Here is a 26,437-nt window from a genome sequence, read left to right on the forward strand (position 1 = left end):
TTCGGTTTTTCCGTTGCGTGTGGAGCCGCCTTAACGCGCAGGTTTGGCCGGCCCGTGTGGCGCAGTTCAGTTAAAGCTGAACTGTGGTGCTAAGGGTCCCTGGTTCAAATCCGGGTTCGGGCATGGATATTTGTAAATGTAAAGTGGGTTGGGTTGATAGAGCAGCCTTGTCTGAAACCCCGCCCACTCAAAAATAAAGGCAACATAAAATTAAAATAAATAAAATCTGTCAAAATGTAATCACAGGACTGAATAAATGTTGCTACTAATGAACAAATTACCTAATTAATAGAAAAAACTATGTTTTGTTTCCTGTTCTTTTTAAATTCTGTTGCTAATTTTAGATAGTTTTCATAAGTCGCGAAGGACTTACTTTGGAAGCGGATAGAGAATATGGCACAAATAACAGGTGGGTAGGATATTGTAGCCCACCCGCGACTGCAGTGTATGGTGTGGTGTATCTCAGCTGTTTTTAAAGATAGAGATTTGCGGTTTTCACAACCCTGTGCCGCTTTTTGAGAAACTTTTAATACCACGAACAGCATCAATCTAGCTATGTTTGTTTCTGAAATACAAAGTGAACATGAAAGTTTGACTTTTTGGGACGTTATCATATCTTACTACCCATATAAGATAGAAAAAAGGTAAAAACGGCCATTTTACATATTCTTACGTAAAATCCAGTGGCGTAGTCAAAAAAATTTGTAGATCGCCGTTTCTGAGATTTGAATCAAAGTTGGTATGTTTTAAATGTAACACCCTGTACTTATATCTTAATGCATTCTTGACCGTCAGTGATTTTTATTGATAGGTACTTATCGTTATAATCTTATAGTAAAATAAACATAACAAAATCTCCACGAATCCATGTCCTACTATTTAAAAACCGTAAAAAATAAGACTAACCGGAAATTATGTGGTCGCTTTTTTCTACAGTCATCCCAACATGAAATAGTTGGTATACCCATACAATGAAAATCTTATACTCTGGGGGGTATTCCATGTCCCCCAGACCCTCTGGTTAAACTCTAAGCCCTGAAGAGGACTCTTGTGATACTTTAATAAGGGACTGGGACCTTCTTTTCTTAACAAGTACATTCCATACTTCGCGAGATCGTGGTCTGTTCAATATTATTTTCTCAGAAATATTGATGCGAGTACTAACGGTAAACATTTTTGGCTGAGAATGTATACACATACGGATAAAAATATTGTATTCTGTGTTCCGTTTTTATTTAAAACTCTAAGCCCTGACGCTTGATGGCTAATATTAAAAAAATATAGATATGCAGGGTGTTCATTTGAAAAATTTCAACTTTCGGTCAAAACATTTGTTCACTACGCCACTGGATTCTACATAAAAATATGTAAAATAGACGCTTTACCTATGATAGCATCCCAAAAAATCAAACTTTTCGTTTTCACCCTGTGTCTCAAAAACAACCGTAGCCAGATTGATTCTGTGTGTGGTATTAAAAATCTCACAAAAAACTGGCAGAATGAGTGGTGAAAACCGCAAATCTCCATCTTTAAAAACAACTGAAACACTACAGTCTTAATCAAAATAGAACACACGGTACCGGGTACAAATGTACAATAAAGCCATAAGGAGAGCAAAGAGCAAAATAACGCCCGAAACGGCAAGACTTCAAAGGAACACAAAGATAGGAAACCTTTAGAATAGTGATGGGAGTTACACGGAAAACGATAAAAAACACATTGGAGCAAAAAATTTAATATTCAACGCTTTTCAGTTCTAATATTCATTAATTAAGGGTAGTTTATATTAGCTCTTCATGCAAAATTAAAATTTCTTTCAACGTATGGAGAAATACACAAAACGTTAATTGAAAGCAATGATTTATTGAAAACCCCAAAAACCTGATGTTTTTTTTTCTTATTTGAACATTAGTCAAATCATTTTGATGATTTGTCAATTTTTAAATTTCGTTGTTATTTATTACTTGAAATCAAAATGAAATCAAATATGAAAACCGTTCTCAAGTTCGATAAATTTTTGGAAATCGCTCAAACACAGTAAAACCCCCTCATTTATTGTTTTGAAAGGTACATATTTTATCAATACAAATTAAATCAACACATTTATGCCAGTGAAACAGCCAGAAACTGTCAGTTGAACACAATAAAATTGAATACCATTTGGTCATGTGATGGTTTTCTTTTTATGGGGTATTTATGCGTCCTAGTCCACGCTTATAAGCTGGTGTTCAAACATTTTTTCAAAAAACGATCCTTCATTTGGTATCAAGTCATAGAACGGTTCTTTTTTTATTAGACCCCAAGCTCAAATCTATATACATACTTTTTGGCCCGACAGTTGACGTTCGAATTTTAGCAAAGAAGTTCTAATATTCTCAGCAGTTATTATACAATTCAAAGCGGCAAAGGGACGCATTTACTAATCTCTGCAACATGTAATGTGGATGTTCCCACTAGTGTAATTAATTACAATAATTAAATAAAAAAAATTGTTCTTAGAACAAAGATGAATAATTTAGCTGAAGTCGCCCTGGACCCATTTGTTGCTTTGGGGGGGGGGGGGGGCAGTGGAGTGAAAAATTAACCGGGCCGAGAAATTGCTAGCATACGAGTAATTATAAAAAAATTTTTACAATTTCACCATTGACATTTTTTACTCAAAAGTCATCCCCGCTTCGCCCGTATCGCCGCCTCTGGGGAATTTCGAAGGCAGATCTGGATTCGGTTATCGCGAAAACTCCGAGTAACGATTTCCGAGCAATGTCTAGTACCACCTCCCGGTTACTTTTTTCACAGAATCTGTTATCAGAATTTCCATACAAACCCTAGCTAGATAGTACAGGTTACCGTTACAACTTTCTTATTTCTTATGAGCGCCCTATTGGATTTTTACAAAATGAGATGTGGCAAAAAAAGAAAAATAATGACGTGTCACGCTCTTTTACATGAATTTATAAGAAACATTTCAAAATCAAATGTTTAACATTCATTTCCCAACAAAACATCAACGGGTAACTAGATCTTGCTGAATCAACATCGCTATGACGGCGATGCATTGTCATGAATTCCTTTTTTTTAGTCGCTTTTTTTTTAACAGATTCACATTCTCCGAAAAAAGTGCCCATAGAAAGTGGTAATGGAAACCGTTCATTTTCGGCCGTTTTAGCTAGGAAAAATGAAATTTGACATTTTCTGTTATTTTCACAGATTTTAAAAAATGTTAAATGCGTTTTCCAAGCATGTTTATGCTGCCCAAGCTCTGAATAAAATAGCGTCAACCAAAAGCTTCCTTGTAAGTTAATCACAGAAACTATTTGAATACACAGGATGGATGAAACAAAACTAGACAATTGGCAAAGAACGTCTTAACCTTGTTATTTTAATGTATAGAAAAACAACAGTATTCTTCTATTCTTTCTTTCATGTGTATCTTATTCTTTTGTCACAAGTAATATTTGTAATTATACAGGGTGCGTTCACAAAGTATGGCGCCAAAAAGGTATTTTTTATGGAACCCCTTGCATTTGAATACATTTTTTATTTCTACATGTAATTGTACAAATTTGTTATTTTGTGGGTTAATATACGAGGATACTTTTAAAGATAATTTAATTTATAACAAAAGTTTCATTTGCAAGCGTCAGTTTATTGTCAAAATGATTTTGATTCCAGGCTCCATCTTTTATCCTGGGTAAAATAAAAGTCGAACAAATATTACATCTACTATGAAACAATTAAAAATAAAATTTGCAGGGTGTTTTATTTGTAGGTTCAAAGTTACAAAACTTCATATTAAAAATTCTCACTTTTTTCAAATAGAACACCCTGTATTCACGCTTTGTCACAGCGCTCTACTCTGTGAACGCTCCCTGTATAACTCAAAATATTTTTAAAATGTCGAGAATATTTAACCATATCATAATACAACAGCACTTTATCGAAAAATCTTATCTTCAAGGCATTAAGTTACTCCGATAAATCCTTGACTCACAGAAAAAGTTAATATACTATTTTATCATGCCAAAATACACACTTTTCCCAGCTCTTAACTATTGAAAAACAATGTACATAAAAACATTGTAAGAACAATACTGTCGAATCTAGTTAAAAAGGAAACATTGCTGCGATTGTACGATTAATTTGTTCAATTCATCCATCCCGTCATATTTCAGTCATCAAGTTTTTAAATATTTGAAATTTCTGCATTCATAAAAACACAAAGGTGGCTAATATCACCACCCACACTTACCTATATAATACTTATTTTCAACATCTGCCCTATTCATCATCTCGAGAAGCTTCACTTCGATTTGGGCTTGGTTTAGGAAGGGTTTCTTATTTTTAATTATTTTAATCGCGACGTGGCACTGCTCTTCGTGATCAAACGCTTTCACCACTTGTCCGAAAGAGCCTTTTCCTATTAAAGAGTCAATTTCATACCTATCGAGGAACTTTTCACCATTCTTAACGATATAGTCATGATTATCATCGTCATAACCATCATTATATAACTTCCTCTCTTTTTTATGTGAGCTATCTTCTCCCTGCGTTTGGGTCGCTCTCCTCTTCTTTTTGGCATAGTACACCTGCAAACAAAACATATGTGTAAGTAACAATTTCAATTCAACCCGTACACTATTTTGTTGGGTGTGAGTTTTCAGGTATATGTATGAGAGAATAGTTCCTATGGCAGCGCATATATAAATACCAGAAACCTCCATACTTGTACGAAATATTGCAACTATAGCTAGCTTATCTGTTCGTTAAGTTTAAGTAGGTATCAAAAGTAAACAAATTATCTTTTATTTCCACGCAATCAGTGTCAATGTCAAACACCAAACCCAATATAAAAGATTACAGTAAAGGAATGCTTCAATCTGTCTCATGGCTGGGTATTGTTATCATCTTCCACTTTTTTGCGAAATGATCGGCAGACTGCTCAATGCTAGCTTTCAGGTCCCACAAGCCAGCAGAGCCATTTTAGAAAAATGGACGAAATACATCAGAATTATAGGCTGATTATAGGCCATTTTTGGACACTTGAACAAATTTTCAGGCGGCATCCTTTAAAGAAAAAAACTATGGCTCTGCTGGCTAAAGACGAAGCTAGCTGACCACTTGTGAGATTTGCTTCGAAAGCGAAAAATTCAGATCACAAAATTATAGGCTATTTATAGGCTTTTTCTAGACACTACAACAAATTTTCAGGCGGCATCCTTTAAACAAAAAAACTATGATTTTGCTGGCTAAAGAAGAAGCTAGCTGATCACATGTGCGATACGTTATGCGCATGCCCAAAATTGTTGCCTTGTAATTAATATCGATCCATTAACAGTGACTGTATAAAGACAGTGTGGTCATATGCTCTATATCCGCCATGTTTTTCCCATATTCTTCATTGAGCTGATCGGTTTAATTGAATTGGTAGATTTTGGCATTTTTCTATGGTTACAATATTATTGCCACAACTGTTTGTGACTTGATCACCTTGGATTCCAAGTTAATTTCCGCCAACCCGATTTATTTGATTAAAATATGGCGGATATCCCACCTACCAATCAAAAAACAACACCAAAGTATGACCAAACTGCCTCTATACAGTAGGTATACAGTCACTGTAGATCCATTATAAGTCACTAAATATAGAAAGTACCGCAATCCATTGAGCCCGTGTGTTAGAGAGAGAACGCATGTTTTTTGCCCAAAAATTGCGGAAGTTACCAGATTCTAGTAACTTTAATGTTAGAGATTGTTCCACCTGTTTGGAGACATCTGTCAAGTAGGTATTTGAAATTTGAATTTTTTTTACTAATAAAGCAAATATATAGCAAGTTGTTGTGTTTCAGGTTTTAAAAAAAGTAATGTTAAAAGTGTCTTAGTTGTCTATGCATCTTCTCTTATATTATAGGAGAAGAAAAGTTGAAACGATATTCCTAAATTGGAAAGAAGTACAAAAAAAAATTAAAATTATTCGTCTCATTATATTATTAACGAACCTCGAGATCGTTTATAATTTTGTATTGCTGCCTGTCTGTGCGTCTGTCTGTCAGTGTGTACGATAACTTTGTGTAGAAATGTCCGATCGCTTTAAAAAATGATATACACATGTTCTTCAGGATATAACAAAGTTCGCAATTGTTTTTCGGCTACGTAGACCAACGGGCCAAAATGTTACAGACCAAAAACTGCGCAAACCTCCAAAAAGGGTTTGTAACTCTTGTTACAAAGAACATATGAATGTCCGGTTTGTTAGTAAATATTCCTTAAACTTCAGGCAACTATGCAGATGCAAACAAATACTGCGCATGCGCATAACAACTTTTGTATTTGCGCAATCCTAATTTTTTATTTGTTAATATATTTAAATGAAATTCTGTATCTAGGCACCTCGAATAAAAGAGAAACTAATGCCAAATCAAAAAAATTGTTTTGCGCATGCGCAGTCGGTTTTCTTTTATTTGTTAAGGTATTTAAATGAAATGTTGTATTCAGGCACCTCAAACAAAAGTAAAAGTAAATTCCATTTCAAAAAATTTGTGTTACAGGCTATGCTGATCAGGTGGGACAGAATCAACCCCTTAGGGTGTATTGTAAAAATGAAGTGTGAAGATCTCGAGGATCGTTTGGTATTCAGTTGTATCGGATTTTTGAAATATAAGTTAGAGTTTAAATAAATATATTAATTGGGCGAAAGCCCGTTGAGAGCCCAGAACAAGAGAGGGACAATAAATAGGGAATAAATAAATAATTTTTATTTATCCACTACATCTCCGAGAGGGGCAAAATCAAACTGATCTGGATGATAGTTTTTTTTTGTTTAAAGGATGCCGCCTGAAAATTTGTTGTAGTGTCTAAAGCCTGTAAATAGCCTATAATTTTGTGATCTGAATTTTTCGTCTTCGAAGCAAATCGCAAATGTGGTCAGCTAGCTTCTTCTTTAGCCAGCAAAATCATAGTTTTTTTGTTTAAAGGATGCCGCCTGAAAATTTGTTGTAGTGTCTAAAAAAAGCCTATAAATAGCCTATAATTTTGTGATCTGAATTTTTCGCCTTCGAAGCAAATCTCACAAGTGGTCAGCTAGCTGCGTCTTTAGCCAGCAGAGCCATAGTTTTTTTCTTTAAAGGATGCCGCCTGAAAATTTGTTCAAGTGTCCAAAAAGGGCGTATAATCAGCCTATAATTCTGATGTATTTCGTCCTTCATTTTTCTAAAATGGCTCTGCTGGCTTGTGGGACCTCTAGCTTTCTTATTTCTAGATATTTTTTGAAATTTTAACCACGTTTCTATTAAAGGCAAACATATCGCATATTGTAAAAATCAGATGTGCGCATGAAGTGCCACCTTTTAAAGACATCATGAAATGTAGAACCATATACTTATGCTTCTAGTAAAGAAAAACATAGCTCACATACCTATGGCCTTTTGGGAAATACTGATCAATGAATGGAAAAATGCGCTAAGTTACTCACCTTATGGCGAAAACCTTTTTACTTGTATTTCTGATCATTACTTTTTAAATCCGCCACAGCGTCACTCTTAAATTTTCAATGCGATTTAATTTAGAGGTATTCTCCTCAACTTCTCGCAAGTTTCCCTCAAGTAATTGTCACGCCTTTCTCAACTTCAATTTGCCTTCAAATTCCTCTTAAGTTCCCTCCACGGTTGCGAATTCCTCTCAAATTCTTCTCAAGTGATCAAATTCCCCGCATGCTTCTCAAATTATCCTCAAATTACCTTCACGTTCATCTGAAGCTTTTACAAAATTCTTCCTCTCAAGTTCTTGCCAAGTTACCTCAATTTGTTCTCAAGCACCCTTGCCCTCTCAAGCTCCAAATGCGTGTGAAATACCTCAATTTTCCCTTAAGATCCAATGTTCCTCTCAATTTCATCCCAAGTTACTACTTATTTAAAGTTGCCCCAAGTTCCCCCTTGTGATTTCACGGGTAAAGTCATACGTTCATTTAAAATCCCAACAAGAGGGAAATTGGAAATTGAAAAAAAGTGAGCCACACTTGCGCTGTCAAAAACGCCTGCTGCCTTAGCACCTGCGTCAGATAGCGCAAAATTTACATTTTTTTTATAACAAAATGGAGTAGCAACCCTATACTCGCTGCCCGAACAAACATCATCAGCACAAGATCAATAATAACAAGTATTTCTGATGAAGGAAGATATCAGAAAATACATTTTACCATCAGACGGGCGGACGGAATTGACGCAGGTAGACTATTTTTCATTAAAATAAAAAAAAAGATTGAAATTAAAACATCAGAAAATTAAAGCAGTCACCAGGAACATTATTGATAACCTGATAAACCCCCCCCCCCCTCACTCCCCAAAAACATTTATATGTAATTTCCTAGTAAATTTTATAACGAAGCACAGGTTTTACGCCTTGAATTTACCAGTTTTAGTGATCCCTCTGTAGATAAACGCCCGGTATCTAGAGGCGCTTCGTTACGAAAAGTATTTATGTTGGTTCTAGGAGCTGAAGATGGAAGTAAAGGTAGTTAATTGGCTGTCTGCAACCGTTCGCGTCAAGATATTTCAATTGTCTTTGATGCGTCCGAAAGCTCTTGTCATTTAGAAGACGAGGACGAATTAATATTTTCAAATTTCAGCTCTGTTAAGCAATTATTTAGATGATTTTGGTTACCTGTGTTAATTTAAAATGAGCATTAAAACTGTAAGGTCGTGCACGTTTATCAGGTTGACAAGAGACCTGTATGCAGACCTGAGAAATTTCAATTAACAATAGGTGTTAATTGGACTACCGACTTTAGAAGTTTTAATTCGGTCAATTAAGTAAGTGCAATTAACAGTATGTATGTTTTACAGTAAACAGCATCCGGTTAAGTCGCGAGGGGTATTAAAAGAAGCGCTGTTAATTAATTTGAATGTTAAGACAATATACAGATTTTTAGAACGTCCGCAGGCCGCACATTAATTAAAGAAATTTTAATTTTTGGATGTTCTTATCCGAATAGGCTGTGTCGGCTGGAAAACCGTCGCAACTATACGGTATTTAAATAATCAAAATTGTTGACTTTGGTGTTTTAACCGAAACGTAAGATCATTTCGGCATTTTACACTTCTTCTTCAAGTCACATTGTTGTTTTGAATTTTTACGTAAATTTATTTTGCATTCATACCGTTTAATTTTTGCTTTTACATTAAGTTTGCCACACTGTATCTACAGATTTTGCTTTTTCTTACACACCGCTCCGTTTAAATGCAATTTGTTACTTTTTGTTCCATTGTTTCGCTTTCATGCTTTCCCGTAGAGACCGCTACCCAATCCGATTATTTACTGTTCCCACTTAGGGAAATTGCTGTGCGCTTTAATTTTGTTTTAGCATTCACCAATAGCCGCTCACTGCTTGCCCTCTAGAATTCCTGGAGCTGCCGTTTCCTCCGAAGCTTCTGAGACCGATCCGACAAACCATTCCCACCCCGATCTGGATCAGGAGCATGGTTACAGTATCCTTTGGTGGCGCTCGAGGTGACCGTTCCGTCGTTATAACCGCTTTAACCCTGTCCTAAGGATTGTAACCTCCACAAATGTTTAAATGGAAAATGGACCATAATTTGCAAGGGGAGAAATCGCACTTTAAAGTTTAAACATGAATTAAAGCCCAAAAATGTGCCTATACCTTGAAATGATAACATCAGCTATAAAATCGAGGAAAATTAGAGCTTGCTTAGGAAGTGGTCGGGAACAATTGAGCACTAACAAATACTAAAGAGTCACTAGTGCTGGTTTGTTGAGTATTAACAAGCAGTTATCGGATCTTTAGATGAATGCTAAACTAGTTCATTCTATACATGCATGTTTAGAATAAGAATTAAAATTGATTTTCTTCGCTTAACTTTCCAGTTGCCATCTCTCGAGTCGTGACCGAACAGAGGCTATCATTGCAATTTTTATAGGTAATGTGGATAAACGTTCCCGAGCTGTTATTCCCAAACGGCATATAAAGACACATTACTTTTTTCTTCTAGCAAAGCTGCTAATATGCACTTCATCGTCAACTAAGGTTGTTGTCCGAAGAAAACTTAACATCTCTCAGCTCTCAGGTACTCTACGCGCCCTTCCAAAAGAAGTAAGAAGAAAGTCTTAATGAATAATTGAAAATAAAATTCTATAAAAAGTTCTTTTATATGCAAATTGTTAGTAAATTCTTATGCATCACGGATAGTAGAATTGTTTTATTTCCTTACTTTAAAATTTTTATCACGCGTCTGCGAGCAGGGAAATTAAATTAATAATTAAAAGAATACAAATTATATTCAAGTAAAAACGCAGGAGTTGCGAAAAACAGTTATAAAAAAGTTCAGGAAATGCAGCGGAAATCTAGAGGAATAACGCGCAGTATTTAATAAATGTTTTCGAGTAATGACATTTATTACTTCGTTCGGCAAAAGTTTATTACATGTGCCACCCTAAATCATATTTTTAAAAAAATGCTAAATTGTGGAGAAACCACCACCTCTGTGGTTTCGCCTTCAAAATCTATCCTGGCGGTTGGGCTCTTAATTAGGAGGCTTCAACACAATTCAAAAACGCTATTTTGATTCATTCAGAGAAGTATATGAGAATTAATGGTCGGTTAAAGTGTCTGGTATATTTAAGGTGAATGCTCAGTTACGGTCGGTAGCCTGCATCCAATTACGGCACGCGTCAGCGGTCACACTTTGCCTAATTACTGCACTTGCTACCTGATGGTACAGACGATACCTTCGAATCAGTTTAGAGGCAACCCCTGCGCCGACATTCTAAATTATAGCCTTCCGCAGAAGAGGCGGTCAAGCAAGAAAAAATACCCGTCGATAATTAGATATTTTAAACACACGTTTACGTAATTAACTACTTCCACCGCTAAAAATAAACAATAGATACCGAAACCTTTGATACAAAACAAATTCACTCCGTCAAGTGTATTTATTTACCTTTCTCCGTGAAGGATTCAATTGAAATTTAAACAATAAAGCGAGTCGATAAGAAGCGCGATGGAAAATAACCCCCTTCAAGGTGGAAGTAAATCGAAGTTACACAAACGGAAAATTACCGGTTGCATAAAAAAAACTTACATACCACTAAGCACTGGTAATTTTTCATCGAGTTTATAGACACGAACCTTTATTATGACGATTTCGTAAAATGACAGTTTGTTTCAGCCATCAAATGTAACTTCTGCCTTATCAGAATTTCCACGAGCAGTATTTTCCTTGCCCCTGTTTCGGGTAGGATATTTTTCTTAAAAATCAGGAAGGGCGTAATTAAAAACCTAGGTTTTTCAGTAGGCGCTTCCGAAAATTCAAGCGGTTCAACCGGGTTGATATAAATTACCATGGAAGCGATCGTGACAATAATTGTAACCATAGCAAAATATATACTTACTCAGTTACAATGGTTGAATGTTCAAATGTGTTTAAAAAAAAAGAGTAATCAAATTTTGAAACTTTTGGAGGTGTACTCTCAAAAGAAACATTTTGGACTCTTGGTTGTTTATTTTGTGATCTCTACCAACCATGTTTATATATTTACCTGTACCCTGTTTGTCATCAGCTGTGTAATACTTTCAAGATTTTTCGGTCTGGCTACTTGGCTTCATTAACTTTACTAACTTGCGGGTGGGTGGTAAAAAATCAATTCCTTAAACACTTATTCAAAATTGCATACAATCAATTGTTAATTTGTCTTAGCGTGTGACAATCGCCATCGTATTTCATCATCATTCTTTGCAAGTAGTACTTTATATTCATATGCATTTACACAGCTCCGCAATTCCCACATTAATGGTGGCCATGTCACATTGATTTTTGCAACCACCTGTACGAAGTACGAAAATGTTAATGTGTTTGTTTGTCTAAAACTTCAACTGTATTTGCTATGAAAATGGCCCCAGTTTAAGAGTCAAAAAATATGTCTGCTATTTAATAAACAAAGGGGGAAGACAGGCCATTTACTATTACACATAACTCCAATTGGCGTTATAGATTTTCATAAGTGAAAAATTTACAAGTTTAAAAAAAAGCTGCGTATATATTATCCAAACCGAACCGTAATGTCATGCTACTAATAGCCGTGGTCGCCTGTTAATAACGTTCAGAATGTGACCAATGCAAGTCGAAACACGATGCATTATAATAGGTAGGTCATTTTACTAAAATATTGTTGGAAAAGGTGAACTGAACAGAACAGAAAAAGTAGTTGGTGGAAAATTATTCCTTTGGTTGAGACCTCCCCCCCACCCTCCTCGCACCCCTCGACACTACTAACGGCATACGCATACACATTTTAACACAAATTGTCAAAGGTATACATGTTTTACTTTCCGGAACAGAGTCTCGGAAAATAAGTAATGGAAATATCCCCCTTACGGAAAACAACATTTGAAGATACGACCTCTAAAAGTAGAGTTTAAAACCTCAGAGGTGTGTACGATTTCTTTCCGTTATTACCTTAGTTCTTTATTTTCGCCGTTAGAGATCATCCAGGTTTTATTTGCAATAGTTTTTTATTTTCGCCGCCAGAAGTCGTGCAGATGTTTTTCCACGGTACTTCTAATTCCATTCCTCCTTTAATTTGATCTTGCCTTCATAATGGTTGCGTGCAAATTTTTCTTTCTACTTGACTTATGTCTATCTGAATAAGGGCTCATTGTTTTGGCTATCACCATATTTCTTTAGAGTGTTTCTCTCTATTTCTGTGCTGTGGCTGTGCTTCATTGAAAACGTTGTTAGTGTGAGGTATGTAAAGATTATTCTTAATACGTATTTTTCGCTCAAAGTTCTGTCTTAGTTCTTTCATAGTATACTACTAAGTTTCTCTTCCGAATACTACTAGCTACGTCAAAATCTGTTGTGAAATATCTACGCCGAATTTGACTATCAGACCTTGAAAAATTCCACCGCCATCTTACATGGAAGTTGTTTACACTTCGGTGTTTCTGGATTGCAAGTTCTACGAAATCCTTTGAAGATAACGGCGTCGATATTTATGATTTTACTTACGTACCTCTTTCGCTACGAAGATTACCTTCCGAGACACTTACTGACTTTCAAATAAAATTAACTGTCAGATCATTACTCATCTACTATCAACTGACGGTTGTACCACGATAGTTATACCTCAGTTCAGTTGACCGACATCACTAAAAAACTCGATTGAATAATTTTTAAATTTTAACCGATCAAATTGCCCGTCAGTCAGCTGAACTGAACCTTAGTGTCTGTCAATAATCTTACTCCTCCAGAAAAAAACAGATACCTCTATCAACAAAGGCTAATCACTTCAATAAAAATGCATTGCACATGACCTATTGTAGTCAATATTCTAGAAATCCAGATAGACATCGCGGTGCCATAAACGATTAGTCATCGGCGATAAGAAACGAAAACAGACTTATCTGTTTTAAAACATTCGGAAGCACTCTACGAACCTTCTAGAACGATCGTTGTTTGCTATATAAGCAAATCGAATTGTGTTTCGAGTTAGTCCCAACATCAATGCGCTCGTGTTATGTTATAAATTAATTCATTTCAAGACTGTTATAAATTTATTGTCAGGATATTCAACGTTGCGAGTTAATTGTAAATAATTAAATTTACGTTGCACTATGCAAGAGATATTGATTTGTGATTTCATTTAACCGGCCCCCTGTCCGCCCGTCCACGTTATTAACTCGTTAACTACAATCTTTTTTATGCTCGCTGCTACTCTTGAAAACATTTCCATCTTGTAACCATGGAGATGTTATGGATACTCACGATAAGTATTAAATTTACTCAAGTCAGAATTAGGAGATCCACAGTGGAAAAACGCGAGTTACCTGACGTTTGATGGAGAGGAACTAGGCTTCGAATTATGTCGTGGGCGAGGCCGCTCCTCCACCTCCTCATAATACATGCCAAAATTAATTTGAAAAAATAAACTATATCCAAATAGACCCGGATCTCCCCAACAAGCACAGTCTGTTGTCCCTCGTAGCTCAACAATTACGATTCCAAATAAACGAAAGAACTAACATTCATACACACACTATGATATTCTAATTTCCTTTATTTAACACATTTCACAGACTTCAGGAGTAACTTTCTGTTTTCAGATTTAGCCATGCAGGAATAACACGATACTATGAATATACGAGTGATACCGAAAACCCGAAAGTTGTACGATATTTCGTTGACCAAGATCTCCATCGATTTGTAAAAGGCGCCCGAACAGCCGGCAGTTTGGGAAATAATAAGCTCTTTTGTTAGATTCAAAAGCGATAAAAATTGTACGCACATTTAATTTGAAAAAATGAAGTCGATGAAGTCGAATATGTTTCGTCTCCACTACCAAAACGAGAACCCCTAATCTTGTGCGAAATAATCCCCTCTCTGAACTCACTAAGTCATCTTTTAATGCCTACTAAATGGCAGAATAGTAATAGTTAATTGTTCACTGGCTTTTAGGGCTGTAATACACTGAGCTTCTGAATTCTGTAACGTCAGCTTATTTTCACCCAGCTGCGTCTAATTTGCCAAGTTGCAGAAGTAACTTACTATACGACTTATTACCAACGTCTGATTCAAAACCAAAACCAGACCAGGGGTGACAGACATAATTTAGAACAAATAATTCATTGATAAACGTGTGACGTTCGACGTATTACAATCGACAAAACTTGAACCTGTTACGTGTAATATTTGTTTGGCGGAATGTTCTTGAAACCTTGATTCTTTTTGAACTTAAGTTTTCTTCAGCGTAATTCAAAGGGAAATGTAACGCAAATGAATGCTCTTGTTACAACTACAGCGTAGCTAAATTTTTCGCGCCTCCCATTTTGCTCTTTTATTAACGATCCTCCGTTTATAATTTTTTATTGCTGTCTGTCTGTCCATGTGCACGATAATTTTGTGTAGAGATGTCCGATCGCTTTGAAAATTGATACACATGTTCTATTGTTTTTCGGCTACATACGTAGACTAACGGGTCAAAAAGTTACAGCCCAAAAACTGCCCAAACCTCCGAAAAAGGGTTTCTGTTATAATTCTTGTTAGAAAGAACATATGAATGTCCGGTTTTCTGTGTTAGTAAATATTCCATAAACCTCAGGTAACTATGCAGATTAAAAAAATTATCCAACTTTTGCGCAATCCCATTTTTTTATCTGTTAAGATATTTAAATAAAATGTTGTACGTTGGCACCTCAAATAAAAGTAAAACTGATGTCGGTAAAAAAAATTGTTTTGGGCATGCGCAATCCGATATATTGACATCTCCGTTCGTTATGAACCGAATTACGTGAAATTTTGTATGTATATACCTCGAATAAAAGTAAAACTAATAATGACGAATGAAACAATTTGTTTTGCGCAGGCTCTATTTAAAATGTTTTATTTGTTCAGATATTTGAATGAAATTTTGTATATACGGACCTCGAAAAGAAGTAAAATTAATGCCGATTCAAAAATTTGTTTTACAAGCTATGCTGATCTGGTGGGGCAGAATCAATCCCTTAAGGTGTGTTGTAAAAATGATACATGTGCGAAGATTTCGAGGATCGTTCGGTATTCGGTATCGGATTTTTCATTTTGCATTTGTTTTTTCGATAAAGTATTGAACTCCTACTATTGCCAATGTTAAAGGTGAGAAACTGACAACAAACTCTTTCAAACTGGTCGATGTCGCGAGTTCGAATCCAATCGCGCGCGTTTTTTTTTTCATACGTAACATCGCGGCAAAAGGAAGAGAGCGAAATTTTATTCACATTTTCTCCAAATGGGAATTAGAAGACCTATAATCTATTTCCGAAGGGAAGATTTGTCATCTTCAGCACCAGATCAACAATAGAAACTATTTCCAGTAGTAGAAGAAAGTAGAAATTAGAGGTGGATACTAGGAAGACTGTCGATCAGTACGAGCGCAACGCTTCACCTTTTTACGAACAAGTATATCGGAGCTTAGTATACGAGAATTTCGCATTAGAACCACATCGTGAAGCGTTTTCAGGGTTCTGCACGGGGTAGATTCCCAACCCAATATTCTTCATCAATTTTTTTCTTTTTAACGAGCTCCTAGCGAGTTTATAATTTTGCGGTGTCTGTCCGTCCGTTAGCACGATATCTAGATAACGAATGGACCGATTACGATAAAATTTAGTATATGGATACTTTATCAAATTTGTAGATCGGAGTTCGTGAAATAAGGAAGGCCCTTTTGACATCTCCGTGAGTTATGAAGCGAATTGCATGAAATTCAATATGCCTATAGCTTTAGTCATATAAAACGCAATTCCAAAAATTGAGCCTAATCGATCAACATTCACAGTGCCCTTTTCGCATGTCGACCATTTATAAACCGAATTGCAAACTTTTTTATTTATGAAGGTATGTAAATGAAATGTGATACATAGCCACTTGGAATAAAACCAAATTTAACGCCAGTTTCAAAATTTCGTTTTGCGCATGTGTAGTGCCAACTTTCTTATTTATGGAGGGATTTATATGAAATGTGATACATAACCATTTGGAATAAAATCAAATATAACGCCGTTTCAAAATGTGGATGATGAACATTTTTCATCTAAATGTAAAAAGATGGAGCTGGATCAACCTTTCCAGACAGACATTGTACTAACAAAACAAGACAAACCAAACCGATATCTTGATAAACTAAAATACATATCGGTTGTTTCTCAACACTGCAGGTCCTAAAGTGGAACCCTGCGCTACACCATATTTAATCACTGATATAAATTTAGGTACAATAGCAATCCATGGAAAATGGTAATATTAGTACGAGAGAGGCACTTAGAATTGGTATAAGAGTGAACGTCGCGAACTGCTAAAAATGAATAAATTAAAACTGAAAGCCCTGCAAGGAACGTTTATGGATTTCAATAATTAGTGGGGCTTTCAAAACCGCAGCCGCGTTTATTGAAGGAAAGTCTCATTTCTGATAAGACAATACATTGAAAATAAACATCTCGAAAGTACAACGCAACGCAATTCACTTTTGAATTTCACTTCACGCTCAAAACACACGAAGCCTGGAGTGCATGTTTTTATTATTTGTTCTGGAAATTACAATATTCAAAATGAGACCGACTTCCACAGATGTCATATCGTAACAAGGCGAGTCCCCTTAACTTCTCTCCTCGTGCACCTTTTTTTTTTGCTGAAAAGACAAAGCAGACAGACCTTCCCTCCAACAGCATGCAATTTATAATAAACGACTTTAATTCCATGTTACAAATGAGATCACGTTTTCTCTTCTCATATTCTTTACCAAATGTAACTTTGCAGTTTTTGTCGGTGGTAGTTTAAAGTTGTATGCATTATTTTTCGTTTCACTCGCGAGAGATTTATTTAGCTGAAATTTTTAATTAAGGAGTTTACCGTACGGCAGAGGTCGCGCAAATAACTTCTTTGTCAACAATATAAACTGCAGTTAATAACGAAGGGGGCGACATGAGAAATGACCGATATTAGTAATATATCGAAACCAACGTCTGCAGTCGCCTGCCAACTTATTATCTATTTGTTGATGCAGAGCACGCGTCCTTGATGGCAGTAAAAGTTATGGGTAAGTGACAAAGCAGACGACAGTCGACACATCGACAGCACGTGAGCGTTCATATTTTTTACAAGTAAAAAAATCCAATTTAATTTTCCCTAATTCGTATCATATTAACATTGTTTTATTTGGTCAAGTTGCTCATTAAAAAAAAGGGAAGGCAACAGTCGGTCGGTCGCATATTATACAGATAGTTTTTTTCCCGAATCGTGACGGCGCACATCTTTCGACAAATTGTATATCAAATATTAAATGGGAAAAGTTTACCGACTTCAATAAAGGCTCTCGACATCTTCCACTTTTCCAATAGTTTGTATAGCGTATCTAATATTTTTCTGCACTCATCGATTAGATATAGGTAGTACGTTCGAGGAAGTTTCGTATTTTTGTATAATTTTGATTTTTTGTCGCATGCATTGATAAAAGATTAGAGGAAGAATTGAATGCGGCCGATAAATGTGGAAAAGAAAAAGAAAATAAACACCACGGAATACAAAACAAAACCATTTGCAACAATTTGTCGATTCTGCCAGGATAAGATTTGCATGTAGAAAAGTGAAGAAGTAGACGTTGAAATCCTTGAAGAGCAACAGGAGGTAAGACTCGAAAACAGAAAAAAAGAAAGAAAGAAAAGAAATATAATCTTCCATAATAAATAAATTCATTGCTTTCAAGCGGCGATAAAGTATTAGAATCTCTTAGTTTGTGGGAGAGACGCTTTGAATATGAGCGCCGAGCGCGTATAGAATTCTTGGTCTCTTTTCCAGTCTAAGCTGTGTATTAAGTTTTTTTTTAATTTTTATATTCCATTTAATAACCTTTGCGCCATCTGTATATTTCTTGTGCAAGTTCAATGTAGTTAGTTTTGTTGGTAAAGTTTTTGCTTCTTAAATTTTTTTCTTATTCCATTACTAGAGGTCACCCGAATGTACCTTTCTGTATTTTTCCCTCTCTGTTTCTCTGTTCTTGGTCTTTCGTGTGCGCGTTTTATTTATTTATAGACTTGCACATAACTGACAAAGCTACCAACACCGAATTCCTCATCGATACCGGAGCCGAAGTTTGCATCTTTCCAATACCACCGAATATAAGATCTACGCTGTAAATGGGTCCACCATAAACACATACCACGCAACTTGAATCTCGACCTGAAATTGCGAAGAAATTTTGCCTGGGCACCGTAGCCGATATCGCCAAACCCGTTATTGGAGCCGACTTACTAGCGCACTACGGACTATTCGACAGACGTCAAAAATCGACAACCAGAGGAACCTCACCCGCCAAGGAGCGGAACAAAAATATCGACATCAGCAACACGTCCAGGCAGCCCGGAAGGAATTCCAACTGATGTTACAGCTTTCGATAGCCAGACCTTCAGACAGCCCCGGGACACACTCGCTACAATTGTTTCCAAAAAAGTCGACGGATTAGAAGCCATGCTGGAATATTGAACCCTGAACGCGAAGACGATTCCTGACAGATAGCCAGTTCCGGACACTTTTTGCAAGAACCGGCGAACAAGAACATCTTTTCCACGATCGACCACCAGATCCCCGTGGCAAGAGAAGACATTCCGAAGAACGCCCTTCGGTTTGTTCGCATTTCCGTACATGACATTCGGGTTACAGTACGCCACACAGACATTTCAGAGGTTAAAGGACGCCACATTTGATATTAAGAGACCCAAACTTCTGCTATGCATATGTCGACGTCATCCTGGTAGCCTCGGAAAACGACGAACAATGCACGACACCACCTCAAGCAGCTTTTCCAAAGATTAAGCGACAATGGGATCATGATAAACCCCGAGAAATTCTGTTCTGGAATGGAAAAAATTGAATTCCTCGGATATCGGGTATCAATCCGAAGTACGCAACCCCCGGAAAGCAAGATACAAGAATTTCTGCGACTCGACACCGCCAAAAAGGTACGACAAGTACTTGATATTATCAACTTTATTCGACGTTTCATCAAGAGAGCCGCAGAAACCCAAGCGGCCACTCCACACGATGCTAGAATAAATGGGAACCTCTCGCGTTTTACTAAAAGAAGCTGTCATCCGCGAGAACAAAGTACGGAGCATACGATCGAGAGCTCCTCGCCATCTACAAAACGATCAAGCGACACAAACACATGTTGGAAGGCCGGACATTCTCTATCTTAACCGATCACAAGCCTAGATAACGCCTTCATTTCACCAAAGACCTAGACTACATCGGCCAATTCACGATAGAGGAGAATATCATTGCAGATAACCTATCAAGAATCAATCAGATTTCGCACCGAGTGGATTTCGAAGCCCTAGGAGCAGAGCAGAAACCTGACCCAGAGCTGAAAACGACGATGCAATCTAACACGAGCCTTCAACCTCAGCGAGTCCACGGACACCACGCACGAAAACCGATTTACTACGACATATCTGACGGAAACACAAGATCATTCGTCAGCACGAAATTAATAAAATCGATTTTCAACAGCCTACACGGAGTAGGTCGCCATAACCAAGCTCCTGGGATCAGAAAGGACTATCGCCAATTGGCCCGGCAATGCCACCACTGACATTCATGTTACTTTACATACGTATACATCCTTCAGATTAATTTTGATGAAGATATTTCTCGCACTTTATATGCCGCGCTATCACTCCCTCTCTCTTGTTTTTGTTGTTATCCGATTGCAGATTATTGGCAGACAGCGCCCTTCTGAGTTCAGACGGCCGTGGCCAGGATTCAACGGTAATATTTGAGAACCCCGGAATTCCAGCAATCACTACGTTCCATAGACGAATATTATTACCTCAGGGTGCACCCCAGGTACTTGTGATACAACGAGACTGAGTCGACCCCGAGGAGAGAAAACCTTCCCTTTCAGAATACCTTCTTTCGACACTTCGGTTTCGAGATATTTCGACTTTGAAATTGCACCCTTTCGACGGATAAGTCACCCAAGCTACAACTTTCGATACTTAACAAACATTATTTGGACTCAACTCCCCACCCGAGAAACCTATCGTACGACCCCCATCTCGCTATAGACTATCAGTTAAACATTTGTTTCCAAGTCGTTGGATCCAGGATGGATCATGAAAATGCGTTCAAAATAGAATGGATACACAGCCTTCAATGATTTTTTACAAAACAGTAAAAAACTGATTTTAAAAAAAGGAGACGGACGATATGGACATACGCACGAATTAGACTGACATTGCGTAATTTTTAGTGACAACTTAAATGGAACATAGTCTAAAATTGAAGTGGTAAATACAAAAATACAAAAACGTGTCTAATGAAAAGGAGAAATAGTAGGGAAATATACAAGAATGATCAAATTGCATTGTCATTAAGTTAAAAAACACCAATGTCTCATACGGCTGCCTCTTATAAAAAAAAATTAAAAAAAATAAAATATGTAAAGCAAAAAAAATTATCAAAGTCCTCGTGTGAGATCGAAGGGACTTCAGCGCATTTTTGTGTGGCAGATCAGTATTCTATTAGCCACTTTTTACTCAACCATGAATAAAAGATCTTGTCGAAGGATCCACATTCCCTTTGACGGTACCCACTTCCGATGTCCCGTTCACCCGCAATTCGCGTTTGAAGATTTAACTCCACCATCAGTAAGATCGTGTTGGGGGCTACCACATTCCCTTTGACGGTACCCACTTCCGACGTCCTGTTCACCTGCAATTCGCGTTTGAAGATTTGACTCCACCATCAGTAAGATCATGTCGGGAGCTACCACATTCCCTTTGACGGTACCCAATTCCGACGTCCCGTTCACCCGCAATTCGCGTTTGAAGATTTTTCTCCACCATCAGTTAGATCTTGTCGGAGGCTACCACATTTCCTTTTTCGGTGCATACTTATATTACTACCTCTCGAAGACGCGCGCGCGCCTTGCAAAAGGTCGTTAATTTCGCCCCTAGGCCAAAAACCAAAATTCCGCCACGCAGGAGTTGTGCGCGTTTACAACATCTTTCCGACGACACCAATTTGAAAAGAATCGGACCAAAACTGTAGTAGAAGATAGGAAAAAACTGAAAAACCTTCACGTTAGTATACTACGCTCGAGGATGACGCCCAGATGTCGCCAACCCCACATCATGTAGCCCTGTCCCCAAGGTTTACAAATTACACGGCCTTGTAGATACACGTACACCCGTTGCCTTTCTACAAGAGTTCTTCTACGCGCCCACATTTGCTGCCAGCCAGCCGACCAGCCAGCCAGCCAGCCAGCCAAAGTGAGATTAAAAGCTACTTTTTACAAATAAATTTGCAAAAATGCGCTAAAAAATAACCCTCTCCCTCCAAATTTCTTCGTTTCACGCATATAATGTAAGCTTGTGTGGAATGCTTAACATATATTTTCGCTTTATAGCCTCTGTCGTCGCTCTCCGATTTCCAGATTTTTTCAGTTAAGGACAGTAAGGACTAGAACACGAAAGAGCTAAATTGGTTAACGTTTTGGGGAAAACGAGCTCTAGTTACGGGGGTTTATTTATTAATGTGTCATCAGTAGTTGTCAAACTATGTGTAACTTTTGGATGGAAAATTAATGAATGGAAAAATAGCAAACGTCGCCTCTTGCAGTCCTCAAATTACGCCTATAATAATTGGTTCCACATTTTCAACGGTTGATTATTAAACGTACAATTAAGATGAAAAAGAAACGATAAGTATCATGGCAAATTGGCGCATCCTGTCATTAATTTCGATCGGAATCGTTTCGGTAATAAACACAATAGTTGAAAAATGCAATAGGCGCCAGTTTAATTCGTATTGAGAGATTAATAGGTAAAGTGAACTAAATCCCGGATTGAGTTCAGCTTACCTTTACCCCCAGCGACGGATGTAAGGATTCAATTTTAAACGCGACGCAAATGAAGCTGTAAATACAATTTAAACTACGACTATTAATTAGTCGGTCTTCATAGATTAATAAAAGTTTCCTACGCCATAATTATTTATACATTGCTTTAAAATGTTCGGTCCTTGTCACTAATTAAATTCCGATGCAAATTTCGTAATCTTTTCGGAGGGTTAAACCTCTGCGGAACATCGTTTACATCATAATTTATGTACTTCAATGTATTTTGCCCAAGTACTTCAGAAATTTCAAAGTATTTCATCAACTTCGAATATTTCCCTCGCGTAGATTTTGTTAACGTACTCCCATCCGACAATTTAATTTTAAAAAAGTTGCGTTACCGCCGCGCCGAAACGAAAACTTCTCGTGCCTAATCACTTTATACGCCATTGAAACCAATTCCAAAATCTTAACGAGACGATACAAAACTATTTCTTTACTGAGTTGACCTTGATATTCTATCTACAAAAATTAGATTACAACTCCTTATTCTTCCAACCTTAAGAAATGTTTTTTACTGTCCTTCAATTTTTATTGCATTTAGTCCCAAATTGAACGAAGCTGATTTTCTTTGCAGACTAATGATAGGTACTGTTAATGACATAACAGTGTTTCTTTTTTAAATTGTTTCTATATTTTAATACTTCCCCTATTGTTTGTATTTACCGTAATAGCTTCTAAGTCGAAAATTATCCCTTGAATTTGGGGGTCACTCAAACTTAGTTTACGCGTTTGAACTCTTGATAATAATAAAACTACTCTGCGGTAAATTTAGAGGTAGATTACTGAATCCTGTCTCACTTCTGAACGCGAATTAAAACACCTCACGGTAATATGCAGGTCGTTGACTTGACTTCGCTCGGAAATTGCCTGACGTTTCCCTCAGAACAACCAACTTGCTACTACTTTTTTTTATTGGCACCCAACGGGAAGTAATTCTCCCACTTACTAGGCAACCCCGATAATACGACTGCGAAATAAACAAAATCTTTTCTGTAATCTGAAATGTTTTATAACCCACCCATAACAATCTCCAGCGCTAGGGTTGCGGCTGACTCGCAGTTGTTTATTGGCCGCCTCCTACGACACGCAGTGTCCTCTGCGGTAGGGTTATTCCTCCCCACCTCTACACGGATAATTAATATTGTAGGGAATATTCTAGAAATCCAAAGAAACATCGGGTCGCCACTAGACGCCATCAAATCTATCGAAATTAGTCACTGGCGATAAGGATGAAGGTGGATTTGACGCAATCTTTCCGTGCAATATGACGTTTTTGTTCTAGAACATTCTAGAATACTCGTGAGCGTTCAGAAGCGTTCGAGAACTTTCGAGAAAGAGGGGCGTTTGATATATAGGCAAATTTCAATTAGTTCTAACATGAAGTGAAGTATTAAGCTCCCTCTCCTATTATGTTATAAATTGTGAGTGAAAAATAATAATTACTGTTTCTTCCGATGAAAGCAATTAAGCACATGTCGGTCAAAATAAATAGAAACTATGGAGAAGCCGCACCTGTCGCCTGAAGAATACTTCAGCATTGAAGAACTATAAATCTGTATTGCGAACATGTTAGGAATTGGGGGCTGCGGGAGGAGGGGGGCTATTAAAACTAGTTCTATCAAGTGTGGTTCTTTAACAAATAAAGTTGTTTTTCGAAAACAAAGTGTAATAAGATGCCAGGCTCGAAAACTCTCGCCAAGTGGCGTCGAAGTGGATCGCTAAACGCGAATTACAACAGACTCCCAGGTAATATACAGGTGGTCTACTTTACTTCGCTCGCTACCACGGTTCCCCCAGACGGCCCAATTTCCTACTAGTTACCTACTACTTTACTTTTTTTATTGGCACCCATCCTGAGACGCAAACTTTGTCACAAATAAACTAATTTTACACAACCAGTTAGATTCCTTATTGGCTATAAATCAAATCAACGGGAAGTGTTTTCCCGCTTACTCGACAAATCCCACACGACGCAGCAACCCCGACAACAGGGTCCGTTAACTTGGCCCCCCCACTGAGAGATTTGATAGTCGTATTATCTTGAAATGAATGCGCTCGTTATGCGCCACCGATAATAACTCTTGCGCCATTATCGTTTTTTAGAAATCCGAAAAAACATTTGGGGGAGGGCCAAGTGAACGTAGCCCCCCCCCCCAGTAAGTATTTTGTCCCTTGTAACTAGGTCACCTGATACATTTGGTTATGCGCTCAATTGCGCCACTTGAATTAAAGCTAGCGCCATTACGGTTAAGCCGTGACAAATTTTCAAAAAGCCAACTTAACGTTTTTAAAAGTTACTTTTTGTTAACATCTTTTTATACGAAATTAAATTGTACTCTCAGGTATGCGCTGAAATGCGCCGTAAAAAGATATCTTTGCGCCATTATTGTTTTTTGGATATCCTTAAATATATTTGGGGGGGGCCAAGTGAACGGAATCCCCCATAACGCATTTTGCTACCGGTATTTGCGCCAATTGATACATCTGGTTATGAGCTCAATTGCGCCACTTGAATTCAAGCTAGCGCCATTACGGTTAAGCCATAAAAAATTTTTAAAAAGTGGAGGGTCTAACTTAGCGTTTTCAAAAGTTATTTCCGGAAGTGTGTCCATTTTGAAAATATTTTACATCGATTCGGCCTTCGGAGTAACTCCTAAATACAAATTTTTAAAAACTTACCTATTTTACTTTCCCAGAATCGTTTAAACTAAATACTCCCAAAAAAACACTCCTGTATAGTGTTTCTGAAACACTATAATGGCGCGAAGATTTTTGTTTACGGCGCATTTTAGCGCATGATGAAAGGTACGATGTAGTAGAAAAAACATGTTAAAAAACGTAACTTTTGAAAACGTTAAGTTAGCCCCCCCCCCCCACTTTTTAAAATTTTTTTATGGCTTAACCGTAATGGCGCTAGCTTTAATTCATGTGGCGCAATTGAGCTCATAACCAGATGTATCAAGTGGCACAAATACCGGTAGCAAAATGCGTTATGGGGGATTCCGTTCACTTGGCCCCCCCAAATATATTTAACGATATCCAAAAAACAATAATGGCGCAAAGATATCTTTTTACGGCGCATTTCAGCGCATACCTGAGAGTACAATTTCGTATGAAAAGATGTTAAAAAAAAGTAACTTTTAAAAACGTTAAGTTGGCCCCCCACTTTTTGAAAATTTGTCACGGCTTAACCGTAATGGCGCTAGCTTTAATTCAAGTGGCGCAATTGAGCGCATAACCAAATGTATCAGGTGACCTAGTTACAAGGGACAAAATACGTACTGGGGGGGCTACGTTCACTTGCCCCCCCCCCAATGTTTTTTCGGATTTCTAAAAAACGATAATGGCGCAAGCGTTATTATCGGTGGCGCATATGAGCGCATAACGAGCGCATTCATTTCAAAATAATACGACTATCAAATCTCTCAGTGGGGGGGCCAAGTTAACGGACCCCCGACAACACAACTGTAAAATAAACAAATATTTCCTGTAATCTGAACCGATCACGTCATGCGCGTTTTCAAACGCTTTTAAACAGTCAGGATCGTATTTCAGGACCACTCGCCCACGGAACAAAACCAAAAAAACTTCAGACCTTAGGGTCTGAAACCGCTGCTTGACCAAACCAATAAAAGTAAGTGCTCTTCCACACCCATGCTCTTTTTACTATTTTAATTTTACTACCGTGCTTGATTGAAGAAGGAAAAATGACACACAGCCTCTTGGAAAAAACCCAACTCTGACGCTACAACCTAGACAAGAACTGATGAATTTAAAATGGAGGCAGAAATTATTCGAACGTTGCTCTGATAGCCGCGAAGCAACATAATTTGAAGAACCTAAAGAAAATAAAGCTCAGAACAACATCCTATTAAAATTTAAACGTTCCTGCACCATCTGAATCTTGTAACTACCTATCTACGATTTTCACCATTCCTTAAATATCCCGAGTACTCGAATATGGTCGAGCTGGAGAGTAGTCCTAGGGACCGTCTCCTAG

At 37.4% G+C, this 26,437-nt stretch overlaps 1 protein-coding gene across 3 annotated transcripts in view; it reads right to left on the reverse strand.

Annotated features, from left to right (window-relative positions):
• The window catches only part of LOC116169463 (serine/threonine-protein kinase minibrain), a 174,268-nt gene that overhangs the window by 14,136 nt on the left and 133,695 nt on the right, over positions 1-26,437 (reverse strand). For all 3 annotated transcript variants that reach the window (XM_031485561.1, XM_031485562.1, XM_031485563.1), the window contains exon 3: positions 4,250-4,586. In XM_031485561.1, the coding sequence (XP_031341421.1) occupies positions 4,250-4,586 (337 nt within the window). The remainder of the gene's footprint in view (positions 1-4,249; positions 4,587-26,437) is intronic.

Source organism: Photinus pyralis, unplaced genomic scaffold (assembly GCF_008802855.1).
Source record: "Photinus pyralis isolate 1611_PpyrPB1 unplaced genomic scaffold, Ppyr1.3 Ppyr1.4_LG4, whole genome shotgun sequence".
In the NCBI taxonomy this organism is placed as follows: domain Eukaryota; kingdom Metazoa; phylum Arthropoda; class Insecta; order Coleoptera; family Lampyridae; genus Photinus; species Photinus pyralis.